A 24,694-nucleotide genomic window follows, 5' to 3' on the forward strand; every position below is an offset into this window, starting at 1 on the left:
TGGTGACAGGAATCACTTCTCCACATGCATCGGGCTTCTCAGCTTAGAGATGTTCAGAGACTGATGACATAGGAAGCCCACCATTGACTGAAGAGACAGAGTTTCAGGTGTTCCAAGTTGTGGGGGACCCAGGACAGGTGGGCCATGTCCAGCTCTGGGGTCTGCTTGAGCGAGTAAGTGTGAGTCTCTGGAGCCTGAGGGATGTGCCAAGCCTGCAGTCACCTCCCAAGGGCACGGGCCTCACGAGGGTCTCATTGCATTAAACACTCAGATCCGCCCTGACCAGTTTGGCTCAGTGGATAGAGCGTCAGTCTGTGGACTGAAGGGTCCCAGGTTCGATTCCGGTCAAGGGCATGTACCTTGGTTGCGGGCACATCTCCAGTAAGGGGTGTGCAGGAGGCGGCTGATTGATGTTTCTCTCTCATGGATGTTTCTAACTCTCTATTCCTCTCCCTTCCTCTCTGTAAAAAAATCAATTAAGACAAACAAACAAAAAAAAAACCCCCACTCAGATTCATGCCATGGGCTGTGAATAAAACCAGCTTTGCCATCTTGGTCCTGGGTAAGTGGACCCGCCATCAGAGGCCAGTACAGTCTGGATATGAGGGGGGATGGGGGACATTTTTCTGCCATGACTTGGCACCAAGCTCTGCGTGATAGACAGAGATGCTCCATGTTGGGTGTTGCCAAATAGAGCCACTCAGCTGCTCTGCATGGCAGAGGTGGCTCATCTCCTCCCAGTCCCCCCCCCCTTTCCTTAATAATAAGGAAGCTAGACACAGGGGAACCCCACAAAAAGGCTGCACTCTCCAGCTTCCCCTGCAGGTAAGTGTGGCCGCATGACAACATTGTGGCCAATGAGATATACACGGAACTGTTGTGAGCCCTTCTCAGGAAGGGACCCTTCAGGGGAGTCATACCCACCCCTTCCTCCTCCTTCCTGTCTGGCATGTGAAAGTGCTGGTGGAGCTCGAGCAACCATGTTGGATCAGGCGGTGGGAGCCACAGGGATGCAGAGCAACAACACTGAAGGAGCCTGGGTTCCTTGTTATCACAAAGCTCCCAAACTCCCCGGGGGCTGCTCCCCACTAGAGTCCTTATATGATAGAGAAATCAATGACTGCCTTAAGACTGTCTTGTTTATTTGTGTGTGTGTGTTTCAGCTGAATGTGACAAGACACGTTAAACAAACAAACAAAAAAAGTCCAGCGTCTTGTCCTTGTTCTGTTGCTTGGTATCTTCAAGTTTTCATAAAAGTGAGTTGGTGGTTTTTGTTTTGCTTTGTTTTTGTAACCGGGACAGAATAGTGTGAATACATAATAAATAAATAACTAAGTCAATAAAGGCAACACAAAGTCATAAAGATAATGACTGGCTCCCCGGAGGCCCTCCTGCCCAGCCCCTCCCATCCGTGGTGCAGAGTCCAACCCTGGAGGTGGGAGGGTGATGGACACACAGCAGCTCTAGACCTGAGACACAGGTGGGTGCTGGCGCAGCAGAGGCGGATCCCAGGCTCTGGAGAGATCCCTCCACCGGGAGGACCCACGGGCACTCATGCACCTTTCCAGACCTAGACGCATCCCCTGGAGGGAACTGGTCCTTGTGGGTAAGAGAAAGTGGACCTAGCAGAGCTGGATGGGGGAGGTGGGGGGGGGGGACGGGGCCCTCGCCAGGACTTTCATGAGCTCACAAACCTGGACATACAGCCCCCCCCCCCCGCCACCCACACACACAGAACTTTTCCCTGGGTGCCCCATCTTCCTGACCCCCTCCTCCACCTCTCCAACTGGGCCCCTTCCCAACCCCTCACCTGGAGGCCTGGAGCTGAGGCCTCAAGTATCTCTGCCTCCTCCATAGAACCAAGGCTTCGGGCTCACAAGCAGTAGATGATAACAGATCTCCAGCTCTGTCCACATCCACTCCACTGGATTTAGACACTAAATCAAAGTCTTGGGGGACTTTTATCCAGGACTGCCAAGGACTCCCTTTGGGTTCTGCCCCGTGCTCAGGGGGACTGGGGCTGCAGTGGTGGCCAATACCGCCCTCCTGGGGCTCACTTCCAGGGCCAGGTGCCCATCGGCCACCCTATCCCCTTAACCCAGAGTGGTGGGGACAGGAGAAGGGGGGCTCAGGAGGCTGGGGCAGCACCCAGGGGCCATCAGACCCAGGCTGGGGAGGAGGCGACATCAACGCTGAGAGCGGAGGGATGAGTAGAAGTCAGTCAGCAAAGAGGAAGTGGGGGACAGAAATGGGGAACAGCTCATGTGAAAGCCCGGTCAGGAGAGAGGGTGGTGGGTCAAGAGGGCTGTGTGTATGACTAGGACACACGGTGTGGAGGGATGCTATGGCTTCAGATGAATGAATGAATGGATGGATAGATGGATGGATAGATGGATGGATGAATGGATGGATGGATGGATGGATGGATGGATGAGGGAGGGCATGGGGTGAGGGGGTGGGATAGATGGGATGGGAAAGGAGTCTCAATGAGTCCGAAAGACCAGCTCTCTCTCAGGGTGTCCCAAAGGCCACTCTGAGTTTGAACTTCATCACGAGAGAGCACGGGGAGCCATAGTAAGTAGCTGAGCAGAGGGAGAGAGCAGGGCCACAACTGGGCCTTTATAAGGATCTGCAGAACTGCCGTGTGAGGATGGATTGGAGGACACTTGGAAGTGTCCCAAGAAAGAGTCCAGGCTGGAAGACAAAGAGGAAAGAATGGACGAGGGTGGAGGCTGAGTGGATGGAGAGGAGAGGACAGGTTGTCTGTGGGTCATTCCCTGGATGATATAAATTATTCTCCGCACCCCTCCCCCCTCTCTTCCTCAGCAAGTCTGCTGGCATGTGGGATCTGCCAGGCCTCTGGCCAAGTCTCCATCATCTCATCCCCATGGATTGAGGGATTTGAGGCCCTCCTGGAACTTCAGAATGTCCCCGAGGGTGTGCAGGAATACAGCTGGCACCGGGGTGCAAACGACAGTGCAGACTCGATGATTGTCAGCTACCAACCTCCCTCCCATGCCTGGCAGCGTGGGCCCATGTACAGCAGCCGGGAGAACGTGACCGTGAAAGGCCACCTGGTGATCAAGGACTCTCTGTTAAACGATACGGGGAGCTACACCGTGAGGGTAGACCTTGGCAACGAGACCCAAAGAGCAACCGGCTGGCTGGAGATTCACAGTGAGTTGACAGGTCACCCCACTCCCTGAACTCCAGAGTTGGACCTGGTGGCTTTGGGAGTGGGGTGCCTTGGAGATCTTACCGCCCAAGTCTCCCACCCACCTCCGGACGACCCCGCGTGCCTTGGCAGATGGTAGCTTAGCTTCTCCCCCGCCCAAGATGGGCCACTCACTACCTTCACGGGGCTAGAGTTTCATTGTCAGTTAGTTATCTGTGAGTAGAGCAGCACAACAAATAGCCACTGGCTTAGCAGCTAAAAAAAAAGAACCACCCCATTTTTTAAAAATATATTTTTTATCGATTTCAGAGAGGAAGGGAGAGGGAGAGATAGAAACATCAATGATGAGAGAGAACCACTGATCGGCTGCCTCCTACATGGCCCACACTGAGGATCGAGCCCACAACCTGGGCATGTGCCCTTGACTGGAATCGAACCCGGGATCCTTCAGTCCGTAGGCCAACGCTCTATCCACTGAGCAAAACTAGCTAGGGCAACAACTCCTTTTTTTTTTATTGCACAGTTTCTGTGTCAAGATTTCAGGTGTGGCCCTAGCTGGTTTGGCTCAGTGGATAGACCGTTGGCCTGCAGACTAAAGAGTCTCAGGCTCAATTCCGGCCAAGGGCACATGCCCAGGTTGTGGGCTCAACCCCCCTCCCCTGGCCCCCCCAGTAGGGAACGTGCAGGAGGAAGCCGATCAATAATTCTCTCTCATCATTGATGTTTCTATCTCTGTCTCTCTCCCTTCCTCTCTGAAATCAATAAAAAAATATATATGAAAACAATTTCAGGCGTGGCTTCGCTAAGTCCTAGCCTCATAAATGTTGGCTCATAAATGCTGGCCCCATGGCTGTGTTCTCGAGTGTGGCTCAGTACACAGGCGTTTCACGTCTTGGTTGTTTGCTCCCTCAAGGTCAGCCAAACTCTCTCTCTCTCTCTCTCTCTCTCTCTCTCTCTCTCTCTCTCTCTCTCTCTCTCGGCTACTAGGCAGCCTTATAGGACACAAGGTAATGATGGGTGTGACAGCCATCACCTTCACTATATTCTATATGTTAGTCACAGGTCCCAGCTGTATATATTGCATGGCCTTGGGACTTTGTCTTCCCTCTGTGATCCTCAGCCTTCTCATCTGTAGAATGGGAGTAGCATACACACCTGTGGTCTGTCGTAAAGTTGGAGGGAGCACTGGTACAAGAAATGGGACTCAGAGCAATTATGACGGAGAGTCCAAATACCACCTCTCCCTGTGAATTCCACTCATGGCTCTCCAGGTGGGGATGTCCCGATTTGGGGGTTCAGAAACAACCCTTCCGCCACATGCTTATGCCAAGAACTGGCCACGATTGCAGGGTATGCCACAGCAAAGGCTCAGTGCAGAGGATGATGGGCCCAGGCAGGCACCCCCATCTCGGCCGCCTTGCGCCCACTCCCTACTTTTCTGTCCCTCTTAGTTTCAGGGGTGCTCTCCTGCCAAGACCCCAGACACTCCCCCGCCCCGATTTTACAACTCTTGCTTTCTCCCCAACATACCCCACACCCCCTCCCCCTTGGAGACAAAGCAGGGCTTGGGGAGGCAGACCCCATCTCTAATCTTCCCCTCTTCACACAGAGTGGGAAGGCGATCCCGGCATCTCGGCCAACACCACTTCCGTAGTGGAGTACAGGGACCCCATGGCCGTCTTCTGCGACACCAACGTCACCGACGCCACCAGAATCCAGTGGTATGTGAATGCCTTAAATGTGTCCAGCAATGAGCAGATGACGATTTCGCCAGACCGCAAGACCCTCACCCTCCACCAGCTCAGCCGCTATGACTTCACAATTTGGTGTGGCATAGAGAACGTCGTAGGGTTGCCTCAGAAAAGTGATGCCATCTCTCCGAAGGTGTTCTGTAAGTGTTCTGGGGGGTCATGGGTGTGACGCCAGGGCTGGGCTCCGGGCCTTCCAGGGGTGTCGGGGTAAGACGGGCAGAACCGGAAAAAGGTAATAGCATCCTGAGCCAGCCTGCAGTCCAGCTGGATCTGGGTTCATACCCCAGTTCTGGATCTTCACAGAGAAGACAATTTCCGACCTTCATTCATTGTTTACTAGTTGGAGGTTTGAACCAGACCCCAGGCCCCAGGTGCCAGGGGCTACAGCTGCTCAGGGAAATACCACCCCCGCCCCCGGGGGCCATAGGGGGACTTGCTTAACCTTTTTGTAGGTCAATAGAAGACTGTTAAATCCCCAGTCCTCTCCTCTGAGCCTCATCTTCCTCAACCATAAAATGGATCCATCCCGTGGGTTGCCTTGGGCATGAAGTGACTGTGTAAAGTATTTAGAGTGGTGCCTGGCATGCAGCGGGCATGATGTGTCTGTTTCTACTCTAAACCTATTTTATTTACTTATTTATTTGTTTGTTTAGTTGTTTTAAAATATATTTTTATTGATTTCAGAGAGGAAATGAGTGGGAGAGATAGAAACATCAATGATGAGAGAGAATCATTGATTGGCTGCCTCCTGCACCCTCCCTACTGGGGACTGAGCCTGCAGCCCAGGCATATGCCCTTGACCAGAACCGGATGGTGACCTCCTGGTTCATAGGTCAACACTTAACCACTGAGCCACGCCAGCCGGGCTACACCTATTTTATGAGGATGTAAAGGGCTACCACAGGACTGGCCCATAGTGTACATGCTTCATCATGGAAGACATTATTATTGTTGTTGTTGTTGTTGTTGGCCCAGCTGCCTTGCCTGGGGGCAGGTCTAGGGGCCTGCTCAGGGTGCAGAGTGGGGTTCCTCCACCTGGGGGAGGACTTTGTGTGGACTGAGGGAAGGAGACAGGGCCCCAGGAGGTCAGACACTTAGCCCCCGTCTCCGCAGATGGACCCGACAGCGTGCTGCTGAGGACCAAGCCCTCCAAGTTCAGCAGCTTCCTGGCCGCTGAGGTCGGCTCCGCGGTGGAGCTGGACTGCACCTCCACCTCCTCCCCGAGGCCCACATACCACTGGATCCACAATGGCTCCTTCCTGAGCTCGGCGGCGAGCCTCAGCTTCCCAAGTCTGACCTGGGAGCAGATGGGCAGGTACAGGTGCATCGTGGAGAACCCAGTGGCCCAGCTGAGGTTCTACAGGGACATCCAGATCCGGAGGCCCCGTAAGTGCAGCCGCTACCCCTCTGGGGCTCACACACTCCACGTCTTTCCACCCCCAGGCCTTTGCCTAGCGAGTGCCCATCCTCAACAGTGCCATTGCCACCTGGCCAGGCCCTGCTCCCAACAGTTGGGTGACGTCCTCCCATCCTCTGAGGTCAGAGCCCAAAGTTGCCTCCTCTAGGAAGGCCCCAGAGTCCTCAGATCTGAGTTTTTCTTTTTCTTTTTTCTTTGTTTTATTTTTTAACTAGAGGCCCGGTGCATGATTTCGTGCACCAGTGGGGTACTTCAGCCTGGCCTGCAGGATTAGGCCAAAACTGGCCCTCCGACATCCCTTGAGGGGTCCCAGATTGCAAGCAGGCATAGGCCAGGCTGGGGGACCCCATCAGTGCACAATTGGGGCCAGGGAGGAACGCAGGAGGTTGGCCAGCTGGGGAGAGACCACGGGAGGGCTCCAAGGTATGTCCGGCCTGTCTCGCTCAGTCCTGATCAGCCGGACCCCAGCAGCAAGCTAACCTACCAGCCGAAGTGTCTGCCCCCTGGTGGTCAGTGCACGTCATAGTGAAAGGTTGAGTGGCCTTAGCATATCATTAGCATATTATACTTTGGTTGAATGGATGACTGGACACTTAGCATATTAGGCTTTATTATATAGGATGCATTTGTATTAATTTCAGAGAGGAAGGAAGAGGGAGAGAGAGAGATAGAAACATCAATGATGAGAGAGAATCATTAATCGGCTGCCTCCTACACTCCCCCTACTGGGGATTGAGCCTGCAACCCAGGCATGTGCCCTTGACCGGAATTGAACCCGGGACCCTTCAGTCTGTAGGCTGATGCTCTATCCACTGAGCCAAACTGGCTGGGGCAGACCCGAGTTGATGTGAATTCCAGGAAGATAAGGGTCAGTGGACATTGGCTGAGCACATACTCTGTGCCAGCCACCCTTCCGACCTGGGTGAGCCTCACAGACTCCCTCTGGAGCAGGTGCCTGTTGCACACATCGCCTCCATTGTACAGGCGAGAAAACCGAGGCTCGGGGAGCTGGGGAGCTGGGGTGCTTTACTCAAGGTTCCAGTTCTAGTCAGCCAAGGAGCAGGATTCAAACCCTGGCAGTCTGGCCACACAGCCCTTGCCCTCAACCATCCCCCTCCCCCCCCCACAACCCCTCCTCCCCAGGCTGCCTCCACAATGAGGGAAGTGGGAAGATGGAGGGGAAGTGGTGCAGGGAAAGGAGATGTTCACCACGGTAATGGTGTCTGAAGCGTGGCTTTTATAGCAGACACAACACAGGTCCGTGGCTGCCTGTCGCCACTAAGCCAACACACAGAGGCAAGGTTGAATCCTTTAGGAGCATTTATTAATCAGACTAGAGGCCCGGTGCACAAATTTGTGCACCGGTGGGATCCCTCAGCCTGGCCTGCAGGGATGGGGCCAAAACCGGCTCTCTGACATCTCCCGGGGGGTCCCGGATTGTGAGAGGGTGCAGGTATATGGTTGCTGCTCAGTGAATATTTGCACCATCTGTGCAACGAGTGCGTGACCCTGTGTCCCCAGCACGCCCTCGCCCTCTCACCCTCTGTCACCTTCCATGGTCTGTTCTTCTCCAGAGCACGCATTGCTCCTGCAGTGACATGAGGCATCTCTTTGCTTAATTTCCCAGCTACAATGTCAGCCCCGTAAGGGCAGAACATTTGTTCTGATCACTGTTGACTCCCTACCACCCGGAACAGGGCTTTGCACACAGCAGGTCCTAACACATCTTTGGAGAACAGGCGTGTGAGTGAGTGAAGGGATGACTGAATGGCGGTCCCGATCCCCACATATCCTCTCCTTCCAGGGACCATCCCTGACATCAGGACGGGTTTCTACCTCTCGGGGTCCTTGGTGGTGTTCTTCATCGGGATGACAGTCCTGGGCGGAGTCTACCTCTTCGGAGTCCTGATCTACTTTCTCATCACTCGTTTCTCCACCAGGTACCTGTCGCTCGGGGCCAAGGGTGGGGCACTGGTTGGGGTCTGGGATTCAGAAGCCAGCACCCCCTGGAGTGGGGGTGGCAGAGCGAAGGGGGAAGGGACAAGCCAGGAACTGGGTTGTCAGGGACCCTACGGGGCAGACACACAGGTCTTTTTTTTTTTTAATATATATTTTTATTGATTTCAGAGAGGAAGGGAGAGGGGGAGAGAAAGAGAAACATCAATGATGAGAGAGAACCATCAGTTGACTGCCTCCAGCACGCCCGCTACCCAGGCATGTGCCCTTGGCCAGAATCGAAGCTGGGACCCTTCAGTCCACAGGCCGACGCTCTATCCATTGAGCCAAACCAGCTAGGGAGAGACAGAGGTCTTAAGGACCATAAGCCAGCCAGTGGGCGAGGGGGAGGGTTTAGAGTCAGCCATGGCTCTAAAATAACAGTGGGGTTTTATCCAGTGACTTCTCTTCCTCATTTTCTTGCTGTGTGACTTTAGGCAAGTGACATCCCCCCCCTCTGAACTCCTGTTTCTTCACCTGCAACATGGGGTTAAAGTATCTAACTGTGTAACTGTTGGGAGGGTTCAAGATAATTTCTTTGTTGCTGTTGTTAATCCTCACCCAAGGATATTTTTTCCATTGATTTTTAGAGAGTGGAAGGGATGTGGGGGAGACAGAGAGAGAGGAACATCGATGTGAGAGAGACATCTCGATTGGTTGCCTCCTGCACATGCCCTGACCAGGGCCAGGGAATCAGGCCTGCAACCAAGGAAAGTGCCCTTGACCGGTAACCAAACCTGGGACCCTTCAGTCCACAGGCCATCGCTCTATCCACTGAGCCAAACCAGCTAAGGCTAAATAATTTCTATAAATCATCTTCTGTAGTGCCCGGCATATCATAGTTGTGAAATAAATCATCACCATCATCGTCTTCATCATCAGTCATTTCTCTCCACTAATACCCAGCAGCGAATATTTTAGCAGCCGATGGCCACGTCATTAGTCTTGGACTGACTTGTTTGCTGGGCGCAACAGGAAATATTTTGCTTTCGAACAATAGGTTTCGAAAAATAGGTTTATTTGCGTTACGCTTATTAATCTGTGCAGTTTATTCGGTGTCTGGTAAGTTAATGTTCAAGAAAAAATATTAATTTTTATTAAAATGTTCTGTTTTTTTATGTGAACACGACTCGTGTATTTCAGCCCTTTGTGTTCAGCATGTCTCTATAGACATACACCTGCGCTTCTATGAAAAATGAAGCTTTTGGGGGTTTTTTTGTGGCCCACAGACACCCATGTTAGCCTTTGAGTTTGACACGCTTGGTGTAGAGGTTTAGCCCCCAGATTCATCACCTCCTGCTCCTGGGGGCTCTCGCCGGGGAGGGCCTGCAAGACAAAGCTGTCTCCTCATCCACCCAGGACTCATTTGCTTTCTCTCCGTTTCCTATGGACCCGAGATGTGACTTCTTCCCTGGTTTCTCCCCACAGGACAAGCCGGGCTATATAAGTGTCCACCTCAGACCTGGAGGACAAGACCAGATGAGCAAGGAGGTGAGGGGGGCAGGGGAGTAATGAAGGGGCGAGTGTTGTCCCAGGGGCGGGCTCGGCTATGGGGACTGGTACTCACAGGGGACCCATGAAGAGAGGGAGCAGCCATAGTCACATTGCAGCCGGGGAGACGCAGGCTCCTGGAGAAGGTCTGGAGGCCCCACCTGGGACCTGGGATGGGACATCACGGACAGCATGGCCATTAGCTGCTGCCTCTGTCCATCAGAGCTGGCTAATGGGCTGCAGGCTGGGGCGGGGCCTGCAGGGAGCTCTGTGTTCTAATTCCAATGCCTCTTCCCGGCCAGCAAATGTGCTTCTAAGGTCCCCACTTTTTTTGAACCCGAAGCCATGGACCATCAGAGACGCTGCAAAGATGCCCCAACTCAGCATTGACGGTGGGGACCATCGATGGCACCAGCATCAGCATCAGCATCACTATAATCACCACTGTCGTCATTCATGGGCACAGCCTATGAATGCTTAGACGGGGCACAGCGCATGTTGAGCTAATCTGTGGCCTGTTAGGAACCGCGCTGGGGAAAGGTGCCTACTAAGCGCGGACAACGCTCACACCCTGACAAGTTAGCAATGTGTAAAGCAGCATCTGATAGGACCACCGTCATTTAAAAGTATAGATTCATTTATTAAGACAGATATAGTATGTACGGTATGTACGTGTGTGTTTCCCAGTTTTACATGTACACACACATATATACACACCTGCACGAAAATTGCGGAAAATGTTAACCAAGAACAGTGCTAGCTCTTCGTGTCCTTCTTTACACGCCACTGTATATTCTAAGGTGTTTTGTTGTCTTTTTTCTCTCGCAAAGTGTGTACATTGCGTTTATAATCAGAAAATAACCAATAAAGTTAAAACAGCATGAAGTGAGTTCAGATCCCGTGATGCCATTTCTGGAATTTGCTTTCTGAGCTGTCTTTGTGGATGTGCCCACAAGTATCTAAACAAATTTGTTTATCCCTATGGCACTTACAACCGAAGAAGGGAAGAAAGAAAGAAAGAAAGAAAGAAAGAAAGAAAGAAAGAAAGAAAGAAAGAAAGAAAGAAGAAAGAAGGAAAGAGGGAGGGAGGGAGGGAGGGAGGGAGGGAGGGAGGGAGGGAGGGAGGGAGGAAGGAAGGAAGGAAGGAAGGAAGGAAGGAAGGAAGGAAGGAAGAAAGAAAGAAAGAAAGAAAGAAAGAAAGAAAGAAAGAAAGAAAGAAAGAAAGAAAGAAGGAAAGAGGGAGGGAGGGAGGGAGGGAGGGAGGGAGGGAGGGAGGGAGGGAGGGAGGGAGGGAGGAAGGAAGGAAGGAAGGAAGGAAGGAAGGAAGAAAGAAAGAAAGAGGAGCCCTGGCCGGTGTGGCTCCATTGACTGGGCAGCATCCTGTGATCTGAAAAGTTGTAAGTTCAATTCCAGGCCAGGACACATGCCTGGGTTGTGGGCTCGACCCCAGGGTGTGCAGGAGGCAGCCAATTGATGTTTCTCTCTCACATCAATGCTTCGCTCTCTCTCCTCTCCCTCTCCCTTCCTCTCTCTCTAAAAAAAAAAAATCAAAGAAGGAAGGAAGGAAGGAAGGAAGGAAGGAAGGAAGGAAGGAAGGAAGGAAGGAAGGAAGGAAAGGGAAGGGAAGGGAAGGGAAGGAAGGGAAGGGAAGGGAAGGGAAGGGAAGGGAAGGGAAGGGAAGGGAAGGGAAGGGAAGGGAAGGGAAGGGAAGGAAGGAAAATGAGAGAGAGAGACAGACAGACAGACAGAGAGGCTCCTCCCTGGCTGAATGTATGGAAGTGTGGATGGCCAGCCTAGCAGCTGCTGTTGTAATGTTCACAGACTTAAAACAGTGCCTAGACCGAAGGCAACCCCTTTGACCCAGGGAGTCTTCTTTCTTTCTTTCTTTCTTTCTTTCTTTCTTTCTTTCTTTCTTTTCCTTTCCTTTCCTTTCCTTTCCTTTCCTTTCCTTTCCTTTCCTTTCCTTTCCTTTCCTTTCCTTTCCTTTCCTCTTCCCTTCCTCTCTCCCTCCTTCCCTCCTGTCCTTCCCTCCGGTCCTCCCTCTTTTTTTCGGTCTTCTGTTGAAGACCCCCTCAGGCATCACAGTGAGGACTGAGTGAGACAGGATAGATGGAGGCCTGATGCATGGAGGCCCTGAGCAAATGCACTGGTTTCCTAGGGCTGCTGGGTGGCTTGAAACCGTGGAAACGTGTTCTCTCACAGTCCTGGAGGCTGGAAGACCCACATCAAGGCTTCAGCAGGGCCACGCTCCCCTGGAGGGCTCCCGGAAGAGTCCCTCTTCACCTCTCCTGGCCTCCTCAGCCTTCCTGGCTCTGCAGCATCACCACTCCAATCTCGGACTCCATCGTCACGTGGATTTTCCCCTACCTGTGTCTCTGTGTCCAAATTCCCTTCCTTGTGGGTGTGTGGGAGGGGGGGCACATTGTTCGCTGGATTTAGGCTCTCATCTAATCCAGTCGGACCTCATAATAACTTGATTGCATCTGCAAAGACCCTATCTATACTAATAAAAGGGTAATATGCTCATTAGACCGGACGTCTTCCAGACATCATTCTGGACAAAGCCATAGTGGCAGGGGCCAAGGCAGAGGCGGTTAGGGGCGATCAGGCCAGCAGGGGAGAGCAGTTAGGAGCAATTAGGCCAGCAGGGAAGAGCAGTTAGGGGCGATCAGGCCAGCAGGGAAGAGCAGATAGGGGCGATCAGGCCAGCAGCGGAGAGCGGTTAGGGGTGATCAGGCAGGCAGGCAGAGTGGTTAGGGGCAATCAGGCAGGCAGGCAGGTGAGCAGTTAGGAGCCAGTGGTCCCGGATTGTGAGAAGGATGTCTGACTGCTGATTTAGGCCCATGGGAACAGGCCTAACCCAGCAGTCAGACATCCCCCAAGGGGTCCTGGATTGGAAAGGGTGCAGGCCAGGTTGATGGACACCCCACCCCCCTGCACGAATTTCATGCACCGGGCCTCTAGTCTCCAAATAAAATCCCATTTTCAGGTCTTAGCGCTGAGGACACAATCCAACCCACATCAGTAGGTGTTCATTCTCAGGATCATTGGACCCCGATGTTTCCCACTGTCCATTGCCCGTCACCACCTTCCTCTGAGCTCCAGGCCACCCATCTATCTAGCTGCCTATTGGGTGATGGTCCCTAAGGGGAGGTCCCAGAGACCCTCCCGCTCCCAACATGTGACTCTCCTCTTGGCCCTGCCCCCCCCAACACTTGAGAGAAACGAAAACAAACCTTGGAACAGTCAGGTACAAACATGCTCACAGCAGCTTTATGCGCCATCGCCCCAAACTGGAAACCAACCAAACGTTCGTCCGTAGAAAAATATGGGTACACAAACCATTTTACACTCCCACAGTGGGATCCTCAACAAATGCAAGGCCAAGTTTAAGAAAAACAGACACAGAGGACAGGCTGTATGATCCCAGTTATAGAATCCAATTATATCACATGTAAGATTCATCATTTCCAAACCTCGATCCACTTGCTCCAAGTGCATCCCTTGAGCTCCACTTTCAAAGACTGAAGCAGATAAAGGCTGGGCGAGATGCTCCAGGACGAAGAACCTCAGGGTGCAAGGACTGGCGCTAGTCCCCTCCAGGGTTCAGGAGAAATTCCCGGTAGGACCTTTCCGTGCAAAGCCCAGGGACCCAGCACGTGTGCAGCCCACACATTGAGCCAGGTGCTCTGGTAGGATTTCACTCCCAGAATTCTCACCACAAATTTTCAGGTGGGGCTTCTCCGCTGGTCCCACGGGGCAGGAAACGGAGGCACAGGGAGGCAGGGACTCGTCTGTCACTTTACTCAGGAAAGGGGCGGAGTGTGGATTTGAACTCACAACTCTTTGGTTCCAAAGCCAGTGTTCTTTCCACCATACTTTTAACTCATCGCCCAAAGGGTTTTTTTTGTTTTGTTTTTTAGTTTCAGGGTCTTTATTTTGCTTTATTGATTTCAGAGAGGAAAAGAGAGGGAGAGGGAGAGGGAGAGAGAAACATCAATGATGAGAGAGAATCATGGGTCGGCTGCCTCCATGGGCCCTTGACTGGAATCCAACCTGGGACCCTTCAGTCCGCAGGCCGACGCTCTATTGCTGGGCCAAACTGGCTATTGCCACCCAGAGGGCTTTTAATTCTCCACAGTTCCCACTTCCACATCAAGATCTCCGAGTACTCGTTTTCAGTGCCGCCCTCCTGTTCCGGAGGGTTCCCAGGCTTTCTCTTATGAAATTTGAGGGTTGCGTATTGAATCTCTTCTTTCTTCCCTGAGGAGGGGGCAGCCAGAGGTGGGGGAAGGTGCTCTAGGCGGCTGTCTGGCTGGGATTCATTCAGGGAACCCTGTGTGGAGGGAAAGAAAAGGAAGTCTGAGTCGCCCAGCTGGTGTGGCTCAGTGGGTTGGGCGTCGTCCCATGCACCAAAAGGTCGCCCGTTCGATTCCCGGTCAGGGCATATAACCAGGTTGTGGGTTCGACCCCCCCAGTCAGGGCATATACAGGAGGCAGCCAATTAATTGATGTTTCTCTCTCATGTGGGTGTATTCCCTCGCTCTCTCCCTCATCTCTCTCTAAAAAAAATAAATAAAAACATATTGAAAAATTTAAACTATTCAAAAATGGACCAAGAATTTGAATTAGGCATTTTTTTCCAAAGAAGCTATTCAGCTGGCTAGAAAACTGTGGAAAGACGGTCACCATTCCTAATCATCAGAGAAATGCAAATCAAAACAACAATGAGAAGTCACTTCACTTCCATCAGTATGGCCACTATCAAAAACAGAGCAAATCAAGACGAATTAGCCATGCTTACCTCCTTTATCCTTAGGTAATGTAATGCTTACATGTGTCTAATAAAGGCCCAATTTGAAGGAAAAACAAAACAAAACATGAAGCAAAACGAAAAAAAAATAGCAAGTGTTGGCAAGGATATGGAGGAATTGGACCCTTCTGGAATGCAGGTGGAGATGTGAAATGGTGTAGCCGCTTTGAAAAATAGTGTGGACGTTAAAAAACACACACAACTACCCTATGACCCAGCAATCCCATTAATGAGTACCCAAAAGAATTGAAAATAAGATCTCCAAGAGATATTTGCAGCCCTGACTCAGTGGATAGAGCGTCAACCTGCGGACGGAAGGGTCCCGGGTTCAATTGCGGCCAAGGGCATGTACCCTGGTTGCGGGCTCATCCCCGGTAGGGGGTGTTCAGGAGGCAGCTGATCGATGTGTCTCTCTCATCGATGTTTCTAACTTTCGATCCCTCTCCCTTCCTCTCTGTAAAAAATCAATAAAATATATTTTTTAAAAAGAGATATTTGCACTCTAGTGTTCATTGCAGCATTATTCACAAGAGCAAAGAGCTGGAAACAACCCAAGTACGCATCAACAGATGAGGAGGAAAAGAAGATGTGGAGTACAGATGCAACGGGATGTTATTAAGACTTTAAAAGGCAGGAAGTTCTGCCACAGGCAACACCATGGGTGAGCCTGAGGGCACGATGCTGAGTGAAATGAGGCAGTCGCAGAAAAGACACAAACTCGATGCAGTGAGGTGCCCAGAGAAGTGAAACCCATAGAAACAGAACGTATGGTGATCGCCGGGGGCTGACCTAGTCGGGGAAGTGGTAGTTGTTGTTCAAGGGTTACAAGTTCCTGTTTTGCAAGAGGAAAGAATTCTAGAAATATGTTGCACAACTGGACTCTTAGAAATGATTAAGGGGGTATGTTTATGTTACGTTTTTTACCACGACAAATAATAATAATAATAATAATAATAATAATAATAAAACCTTCATAAGCTATTTCCCCAGCACTCCCTATCCCCCATATCCTGTGTTTCTCCCAAAATACGTGTCTATTTTGTACATTCTATTCACTTATTTGTTTGTTTGGTTGGTTAGTTGGTTTGGGTATATCCTTCTGCCTATCCCAAGATTTAAAAAATAATTTTTTTCTTTTCTTCTTTTTAAATATATTTTATTGATTTTTTACAGAGAGGAAAGGAGAGGGATAGAGAGTTAGAAACATCGATGAGAGAGAAACATCGATCAGCTGCCTCCTGCACACCCCCCACTGGGGATGTGCCCGCAACCAAGGTACATGCCCTTGACCGGAATCGAACCTGGGACCTTTCAGTCCACAGGCCGACGCTCTATCCACTGAGCCAAACCAGTTAGGGCAAGTTAATGCCAATTAAAAACGCAGTGCCAAAAAGCCTCATAATAGAGAGAAATGATATTTTAATGTTTAAATCAAAATGAATGCAATAAATCCATGGAGAGCAAAGCACCAAAGCATTTAAATAAACCCAAGATTAGTAAGATTGTGCTTCTGAGCCGACGGGAGCCTGAGGCAGAAGGAAGAGTGTGTGTGCCTCTGTACATATGTTTCTACATATTTTTAATGGCCACTTTCTTCCAGATCTTGAAAGTAGCTAAAATATTACTGAAAACATGAAACTTTAAGTTTCAATATTTTATTTATATACCCAACCAAAAATCATTATAATTTTGTTTTCTTAGCTTCACTGCACGCAAACACAGAAAGAATGTTTTAAAAATTGACTTCTTCCCGGCCGGAGGTGGCTCAGTGGTTGAGCGTCGACCTATGAACCAGGAGGTCACGGTTCAGTTCTTATGCCAGGGCACGTGCCCTGGTGGCGGAATCCGATCGCCAGTGTGGGGCGTGCAGGAGGCAGCTGATCAATGATTCTCTCTCATCATTGATGTTTCTATCTCTCTATCCTCCTCCCTTCCTCTCTCCCTAAAAAAATCAATAAAACATTTTTTTTTAAACATAATTTGTCTTGTTTCCTGAGATTTTTGGCCTCCACTTGAGCTTTGCTTCTAGGTCAGTGGTTGGCAAACTGGGGCTCGCGAGCCACGTGCGGCTATTTGGCCCCTTGAGTGTGGCTCTTCCACAAAATACCGACTTCTGCGCACGGGCCACGAAGTTTCAATCGCACTGCACGTGCGCGCCCACACGTGGTATTTTGTGGAAGAGCCACACTCAAGGGGCCAAAGAGCCGCATGTGGCTCGTGAGCCGCAGTTTGCCGACCACTGTTCTAGGTGAATGCCTCACTCACCTCACCCTAATCCTAATCCTAACCACAACCCTAACCCCAACCCTAACCTTAGCCCTAACCCTAACCCTAACCATGGCCATTCTGGAGAGGTGGGCATGGAGAGGCCAGAGTCGGCAGAGCTGCAGACTGAGGAGTTTGGGCTTTATTCTCTCGGTCAGGGGTCGCCAAACTACAGTCCTTGGGTCAAATCCCACCCGCTGCCGGTTTTTGTAAATAAAGTTTTATTGGAACACAGCCATACTCATTCATTTCTAGATGGTGTATGGCGGTGCCGAGTGGCTGCCACAGAGACTGTATGGCCCGCAAAGACAAAAAGATTTGCTCTCTGGCCCTTTGATAGAAAACGTTTGCCGGCCTCGGATCCAGGCAATGAGGGCAAGCAGATGCCCGTAGGCCCTCGGACTATCCCTCTGTGTAGGGCAGTGGTTCTCAACCTAGCAAGTTCGATTCTGGTCAAGGGCACGTGTCTTGGTTGCAGGTGCGGGAGGCCACCGATAGATGTGTCTCTCTCACATTGATGTTTCTCTCGCTGTGTCTCTCCCCTTCCCTTCCACTCTCTAAAGATCAATGAGAAAAATATCCTCAGGTGAGGATTAACAAAACAAACAAAGATGGAGAGAGGGGGGGATCAATGCTGGCTGTTCTTGGGAGGAAAAATAGAAGAGACATGATGGATTTGGGGGCAGCAGGAGAAGAAAGAGAGGACAGGGAGAAGGTAAGTCCTCCATTCTTGGCTTAAATAAAAGAGGAGGAGGCTCTTGTGCTGTGAGCAAGATGGGGAGTCTAGAGGGAGGAGGAGTTGAGGAGAGCAACGTGGCCATGCTGAGCAGGGCAACCCAGGGGGCCTTCCTGGGGGAGGTGTTCATGGGGGCTGCCGGATCGCAAGATGCCCAGGTCACTCACCTGAGGGATTGGCCTCTGGGCGGCGTTTGCACCCTCCGTGCCCGTGTCCCCCGTGCCCGCTGCTGCCCCTGCCGCTTTCCTCCTGCAGGACCTCACTCTGCGAGGAGAGACCAGATTCCCTTCAGTGGCCCCCGTCCAGGGTGCGGTGGGCAGACCGGCCCTTTTCTGTTCTCTCTTAAGGGGCTGGAGGGGTGACTGAAGTGGGCCCAAGGTTGAGAATGCAGCTCCCTGCTCCTGGAGCCAGAGGTTTGTGGCACCCACCCAAGGTACCAGGGACCCTCTTCCTGCCCGGGTTTCAGGGTCGGCACCCCCTTCCCCCCTGAGTCCCTCCAGCTCTGGGTTCAGGGGTTCCCTGACCTCCTGTCCTCCCAGCCCAGGGCTCTCCCTCCCTCCCTCCCTCCCCAGGTCAGTGCTCACATGATAAAGACAGCACAGAAGGCCAGGAAGAGCAAGGTGGTCGCACCTGCTCCCCCGACTGCCCCCAGCATCATTCCCGATGATGAGCATGATGATGGCCCCGCTCTCCCTATAGACAGATGGGATTATGGGGTGAGGGGGGGATTCCCCGCTGAGAACTCAGTCTTTCCTTCGCCCACGCCCAGCAGGGACCCCAGATGTATGTTTTCTGGCCCTTTTGCAGGGTGCAAAGTAGAGGAACAGGGCAGGGGGTGGAGATCAGGGTGAGGCGAGTGAGGCGCCCAGAGCTGGGTGGCAGCCTGTCTGTAGGGGGGGCGTGGAGATTTTGTTCATTGTGGGGTTCACTTTGCATTCAGTGTTTATTGACAAGAAACACTGCACTGTGGTCACGTTCCTCTTCGTTGCTGAGGTTTCTTTAGATGTTGTGCCCAAGAGGAGTGCCTCGCTTGCCTGACCCTCCTCCAGCCCCCGAAAAGCAAGGACCATGAGTCCAGGGACACCCCTGTCCAAGCCCCAGGCCCTCTCCCAAGACCCACCTCCTGCCCCTGGCTTCTCCCTCCTGGCCCCGCCCCGCCCCGCCCCACCCCACAGCGCTGGCCAGGCAGGAAGAGGGCAGGGGCACTTTCAATCCCAGGGAAATTTCGGGCTTTCACAGCTGAGCCCAGAGCAGAGCTGACCTCCTCTCTGAAGGTCAGGGGTTGCAGGGTGGATTTTGAAGATGGAGCAGGTGCTGGTTTCCTGTAGGGCCCCCCCCCACCCCCAGCCCCCGATCCACTGGGGCACTCACTCTGTACAGAGAGGCTCAGGGAGGAGTGCAGAGAGCCCCGAGAGTTGTGGGCCCGGCACGTGAGCTCCCCTTCATCCCCGACCTGCACTGGAGGCAGCTCCAGGACCCCAGGCCTGGAGGTGCTCAGGTTCTGGCTCCCCTGGGCCCAGCTCAGCTTGGCAGGGGGGTTGCTGTTGACCACACAGATCAGGCGCAGGGACTGGCCCTCCAGGACCAAAAGCGACGAGCCGTTCTCCGGGACTGTGGGTGCTGGAGAAGAAGAGTCAGAGGGTCAGAGTGACCGCGAGGTGGAGAGGAAGCGGAAGGATGCAGGAGGAGAGCGGAGGAGAGGAATGGACACACAGCCTCCGGCTGGTGGGACCGCAGGCTTGTCTGACTTCCGTGCAGAACAACCTGACCACTTCCCTCAAACTTGCAAAGAACGTGTGAAGTACTGGTAGCTATGTGTTGCTTTTAGGAACTGACCCCACAGACACCTGCACACACAGGGTTGTGAAAGTGGAGGCAGATTACTCGTTGCAGTGTTGAGGTTATCAGAGTAAGATGAACGCCCTGGGTCTCCGTTACTAGAAGATGTGCACGCAGCCCTAGCTGGTTTGGATCAGTGGGTAGAGCGTCAGCCTATGGACGGAAGGGTCCCAGGTTCAATTCGGGCCAAGGACACATGCCCGGGTTGGGGCTCAGTTCCCAGTCGAGGGGGCGTGCAGGAGGCAGCCAATCAATGATTCTCTCTCATCATTGATGTTTCTATCTCTCTCCCTCTCCCTTCCTCTCTGAAATCAATAAAATATATTTTTAAAAAAAATATGTGCACACAACCAGAATCCAGCCATGCTGTGGAATACTGCACAGGCACGGAAAGGATGGGGACGTCTGTCCTACGGATGGCGAAGGACCTGTGAGATCCTTCAAGTGAACAAACCCAAGGCTCACACCAGCATGTGGACACTGCTCACTTCCAGGGAGGTGACCAGGCATCTGAGGACAGACTTCAGTGCCTTTCCATTTTTGCCCATCTGTACTAATAAAAGGGTAATATGCTAATTAGGGCAGACATCTTCCAGATGTCCATCCAGACGTCCATCTGGACAAAGCCACAGTGGCTGCGAGGCCCAGGGCTCAGGCCTCACAGCCACCACGGGCCGGCAGTGGCAGCAGCAGTGGCGTGATGGGGGCATTGCCTTCCCCTGATCAGCCCAGTTGCCTCCCGGGAAGCAGGCCTAAGCCATCAGGAGGACATCCCCTGAGGGCTCCTAGACTGTGAGAGGGGGCAGGTCAGGCTGAGGGACCCCCCGCCCCCCGCAGTGCACAAATTTTCATGCACCGGGCCTCCTTTAGTCTCTCTCTCTCTCTCTCTCTCTCTCTCTCTCTCTCTCTCTCTCTCTCTATATATATATATATATATATATATGCAAATTGTCCCCTCAGGAGTTCTACTGGGAGAGCAGGAGTTTGATCGCTTGCTATGATGTGCACTGACCACCAGGGGGTGGCACAGAACATGGCAGGTGACCAGTGGCACAGATGGCCTGGTGCTGAGGGAGTGGGGAAGAGGAGGCGGCGAGGTGGGGAGGCCTAGGGACCCTATCCGGGCACAAATTTCATGCACCAGGCCTCTAGTGTGACTATATTGCCTGTTGGAAAATACACAAATTAAACTATTGGAGGAAAATGAAAACTTGAGCCTGGAGGACTCATCAAGAGATGGAGGACCAGGGGCCTCGAGTGGCAGCTCAGCCATGTGGAGGGTGCCTCGTTCTCCTGGTGCAGGTGGCAGGGGACTTCGAGACCAGCCACAGGGACTGAGGAAGAAGAGGGGCCACTGGGGGTGTCTGGTCACAAGGTGAGTCCTGGATGAGGCAAGGACTGGCCCTGTCCTGCCCTGACCTGGGAGAGGCCCTCCTCCCTACAGCCCATGATGGGCTCCCTCCTACCTGAGCCATTTCCTTGGAAGACAGTTATGTTCAAGTTCTGTGGAGAGTCTGGGACAGAAAGAGAAGGTGGACCAAACTCAGTGGTGAGGGCTGGGCAGACATTGGCTCTGGTTCCCCAGGAGCTGCTTAAATGGGGACAGGGTGGGAGCAGGCATCCCCCTGATACCCTCCCAAACCAGGTTCAGGACTTAGCACCCAATGTCTGAGGTCCCCATCCCCCATCTCTGCTGCCCTCGGGAACCCCATCGGGAACCCCACATCCTGGTCCAGTTCTCACAGGACATGTTGAGGTGCACGGTCCTCATCGTGGTCACCCTGGCCCCAGGCAAGGTCACCTGACAGGTGAAGGTGGCACCCGCCCACCCCCAGAGGCAACAGAAATACGAGAGGGACAGGGCTTTGTGCTCTAGGTCCCCTACACAGCCAGGTCCCCAGGACAAAGGACCCAGCACACCTGCCTGGCCCTCCTGCTCTGCACACCCTCAGGGACCTGCTGTTCCGACCCAGCACTCACAGGTGACACTGAGCTGGATGGTTGTCTCCACAGTCACACCAGTGGCAGGAAAATGCACCTGACAGGTCAGCTTGGTGCCGTGGTCCTGGGGCCGTGGGGTGATGGTGAGCACGGAGGAGAGGCGGGTCCTGGGGCCCAGGGAGCTGTGGGCAGCTGACGTCCAGGAGAAGATGGGGGGCGTGCCCCGCTCACAGGCCCAGGGCACAGAGCAGGTCAGGTTCCTGGGGCGGCTGCTCTCCAGGGACCCCGGGTTGAGGATATGGGGTGTGTGGCTGAGGGCTGGTAAGGAGGGAAAGACAGGGCATCAGGAGGGAGGGTCCCAAGTGCGGCCCTGAGAGAAGCATCAGCTTGGGTCCAGCTCCTGCCTCTCAGCCCAACAGGCTGTACCCCGACCCCCTCCCAGGATGGGGTTCCATCCCAGCCCTGCCTGGGGCCACTGTGAATTTTTCCCAAGGCCTCTCCTGGAGCCCGTTCCTTACCCGTCACTCGCACGGTGAGCTTGCTCTCTCTGTAAGAATACCTCACAATATTTCCTCTCTCCACTCGAAACGTGTAAAATGCGTCATCTGTCCTCTTGGCGTCTCTGATGTCCAGGGAGCAGTTGTAGGTCTTGGGATCCCCGAGGAGGTGGAATCGGCCCTGGGTCTCCTCCTGCACTTTATGAGATGGATTGTTTGTTGCCACTAAAACCTTGTCAGGTGCATCTGCCTCTCCCCGGTACCAGTAGCCGTGAGCTGGTGTAGAGTCATCCCATCCATCCTTGGCGTAGAACACCTTGCAGGCCACCTGGACACACAGGCCCTCCTGCACTGTCACAGGCGTCTTCACTGTCAGCGTGTATGTTTTATCCTGAGCCAGGGACCCTGTAGGGAAACTAGGGTCAGCCGCAGCCCCTGCCCTGCCGGCCCCCTCCCCTCGGACACTCACCTGCCCACAGCAGGGGCAGCAGCAGCTGCAGCATCTCTGAGGGCATCTGGGCTCCTGTGGGTGAAAAGAGAAGCAAGACAGTGGGAGGGGCCTGCAGAGTGACCAGGAAAGCTGGGGAGCAGCACAGGACCTCCCCGTCCACAGAAGAGGAACCTCAGCGCCTGAGCTTGTCCCCCTCTGCACAGAGCGGGGAGGACACCCCACAGCACAGAGACCCAGATGACCCGCCCTTGTCCTGAGCGCCCTCTGGCCCTCACACCCCCGCTCCCCTCGGCCCCACAGCAGCCTGCCTGGGGTCAGGGTACTAAGTTTCCTCTGGGGAATTGTTTCTCTCAGAGAAACTAGAATAAACGTTGCAAGATTGACAGAAGGCGGCGCAGGAAGATGAGGGTGAAAGCAGAACAGTGACCTTCATCAGAGGAGAAAGGTCAGGCTCGGATACCCTCAGGACCCGGACAGCCCTTGAAGGTCACCCATCCCCTGCCCACGTCCACTCCTGGGAACCCGGAGGTCAGGGAGGGTGAGAGAGGCGTCAAATCACACCCAGGCAGGCCCTCAGCCCACCTCCTGCTTCCCCGGCATGCCCTTCCCCTTGGATATTATTTTCTGCAAATTAAAAGTGGGCCAGATGCCCTAGTCACAGGCTGCAGATGTCTGTGGAGGTCAGCCAGCCAGGGGTGGGAACATGGGAGACAGGGGAGGCCTGGGGGGGGGGGCAGTTTGAAGAGTCCAGTTATCTTTCCTCCCTCAGCATCCACATGGTGGGCACCACTCTCTGCTCACAAGGCTACACACCAGCCCTGGACGCTGCCCCAGAGTCTCTGTCCAGTGGGAGACACAAATGAGGATTTCAGAGAGAAGGGAGGTTGGGGGCGGGAATAGATTGACCAAAGATATTGTATGCATATATGCGTTACCTATGGACACTGACAATAGGGTGGTGAAGGCCTACGGTAGGATGGGAACCGGGTGGAGGGGTGCAATGGGGGGGGGGGAGGGACATCTGTAATACTCTCAACAATAAATTTTTAAAAAATCAATGGAAAAATATATCCTCTGGTGAGGATTGAACTAATAATAATGTAACAATAATCCAGCGATTCTCAACCTGTGGGTTGCGACCCCTTTGGCAGTTGAACGACCCTTTCACAGGGGTCGCCCAAGACCATCCTGCATATCAGATATTTACATGATGATTCATAACAGTAGCAACATTACAGTTATGAAGTAGCAACGAAAATAATTTTATGGTTGGGTCACAACATGAGAAACTGTATTTAAAGGGCCAGAAGGTTGAGAACCACTGCAATAATCTATACTAATAAAAGGGTAATATGTTATTTAGACTGGATAAACCGGACGTCTTCTGGACGACCTTCCGGACAAAGCCACGGTGGTGGGGGCAAGGCAGAGGCAGTTAGGGGTGATCAGGCCAGCAGTTAGGGGGATCAGGTCGGAAGGGGAGAGCAGTTAGGGGGATCAGGCCTGCAGGGGAGAGCAGTTAGGGGCATCAGGCAGGCAGGCAGAGGTGGTTAGGTGTGATGAAGCAGGCAGGCAGAGTGGTTAGGGGCAATCAGGCTGGCAGGCAGGTGAGTGGTTAGGAGCCAGTAGTACCGCATTGGGAGAGGGATGTCTGCCTAAATCGGCAGTCGGACATCCCCCGAGGGGTTCTGGATTGGAGAGAGTGCAGGCCGGGCTAAGGGACTGCCCCCCCCCCCGCCATGCATGAATTTCATGCACCAGGCCTCTAGTAATAATAATACAATAATAATAATATAATAATAATAATAATAATAATAATAATAAATGGCTGTTTGCATACCATTGAGCCCTTACAAGCATAACCAGAATCTAGGAGAGGAAGATGGCCAGGAGGAGAACAGGACATCAGCTCAACGACATCGCAACACACTGCCCACCACACACTGCTTTGTGTTGCTGTCACCACCTCCAGGCTGAGACATCGCTACAATAAAATGTGCTTATAAATAAATGAGTAGCCATCACACAGCTTGCTGTTTCCAGGTAGCAGCAAGGGAACAGATCTGTTTCCTGAGGCAGGTCGCTGTACACGCCAGGCGTCAGCCCAGCTTATGGCTGAGTGGTGCTCTCCCTGTGGGAGTGCACTGACCACCAAGGGGCAGCTCCTGTGTTGAGTATCTGCCCCCTGGTGGTCAGTACACATCATAGCGACCAGTCTTTCCACTGTTGTGTTGATTTGCATATTACCCTTTTATTATATAGGATGCTAGTTACAAAAAAGAAATAGAATGTTGTGGGGGACCTCTTCCTGGGTCCCCCATCC

General features: G+C 52.8%; 2 protein-coding genes across 2 annotated transcripts; one reads left to right on the forward strand and one right to left on the reverse strand.

Annotated features, from left to right (window-relative positions):
* The first annotated feature begins 1,554 nt into the window (after positions 1-1,554).
* Positions 1,555-9,785, forward strand: CEACAM18 (CEA cell adhesion molecule 18). Its single transcript, XM_036295951.1, has 6 exons — positions 1,555-1,606; positions 2,827-3,177; positions 4,785-5,066; positions 6,040-6,312; positions 8,148-8,283; positions 9,767-9,785. Exons 1-6 carry the CDS (start codon positions 1,555-1,557, stop codon positions 9,783-9,785), a joined length of 1,113 nt encoding a protein of 370 aa, XP_036151844.1.
* Positions 9,786-9,885: 100 nt separating this feature from the next.
* LOC118649154 (sialic acid-binding Ig-like lectin 13) lies at positions 9,886-22,423 on the reverse strand. The gene is made up of 10 exons (XM_036295952.1): positions 22,390-22,423; positions 21,942-22,325; positions 21,521-21,741; positions 21,226-21,283; positions 20,949-20,996; positions 19,011-19,263; positions 18,228-18,332; positions 17,811-17,907; positions 13,933-14,165; positions 9,886-9,997 (listed from the first exon to the last, which is right to left on the reverse strand). Exons 1-10 carry the CDS (start codon positions 22,421-22,423, stop codon positions 9,886-9,888), a joined length of 1,545 nt encoding a protein of 514 aa, XP_036151845.1.
* Between the last annotated feature and the right edge of the window lie 2,271 nt (positions 22,424-24,694).

The sequence above is a fragment of the Myotis myotis genome, unplaced genomic scaffold (assembly GCF_014108235.1).
Source record: "Myotis myotis isolate mMyoMyo1 unplaced genomic scaffold, mMyoMyo1.p scaffold_m19_p_28, whole genome shotgun sequence".
Lineage (NCBI taxonomy): Eukaryota > Metazoa > Chordata > Mammalia > Chiroptera > Vespertilionidae > Myotis > Myotis myotis.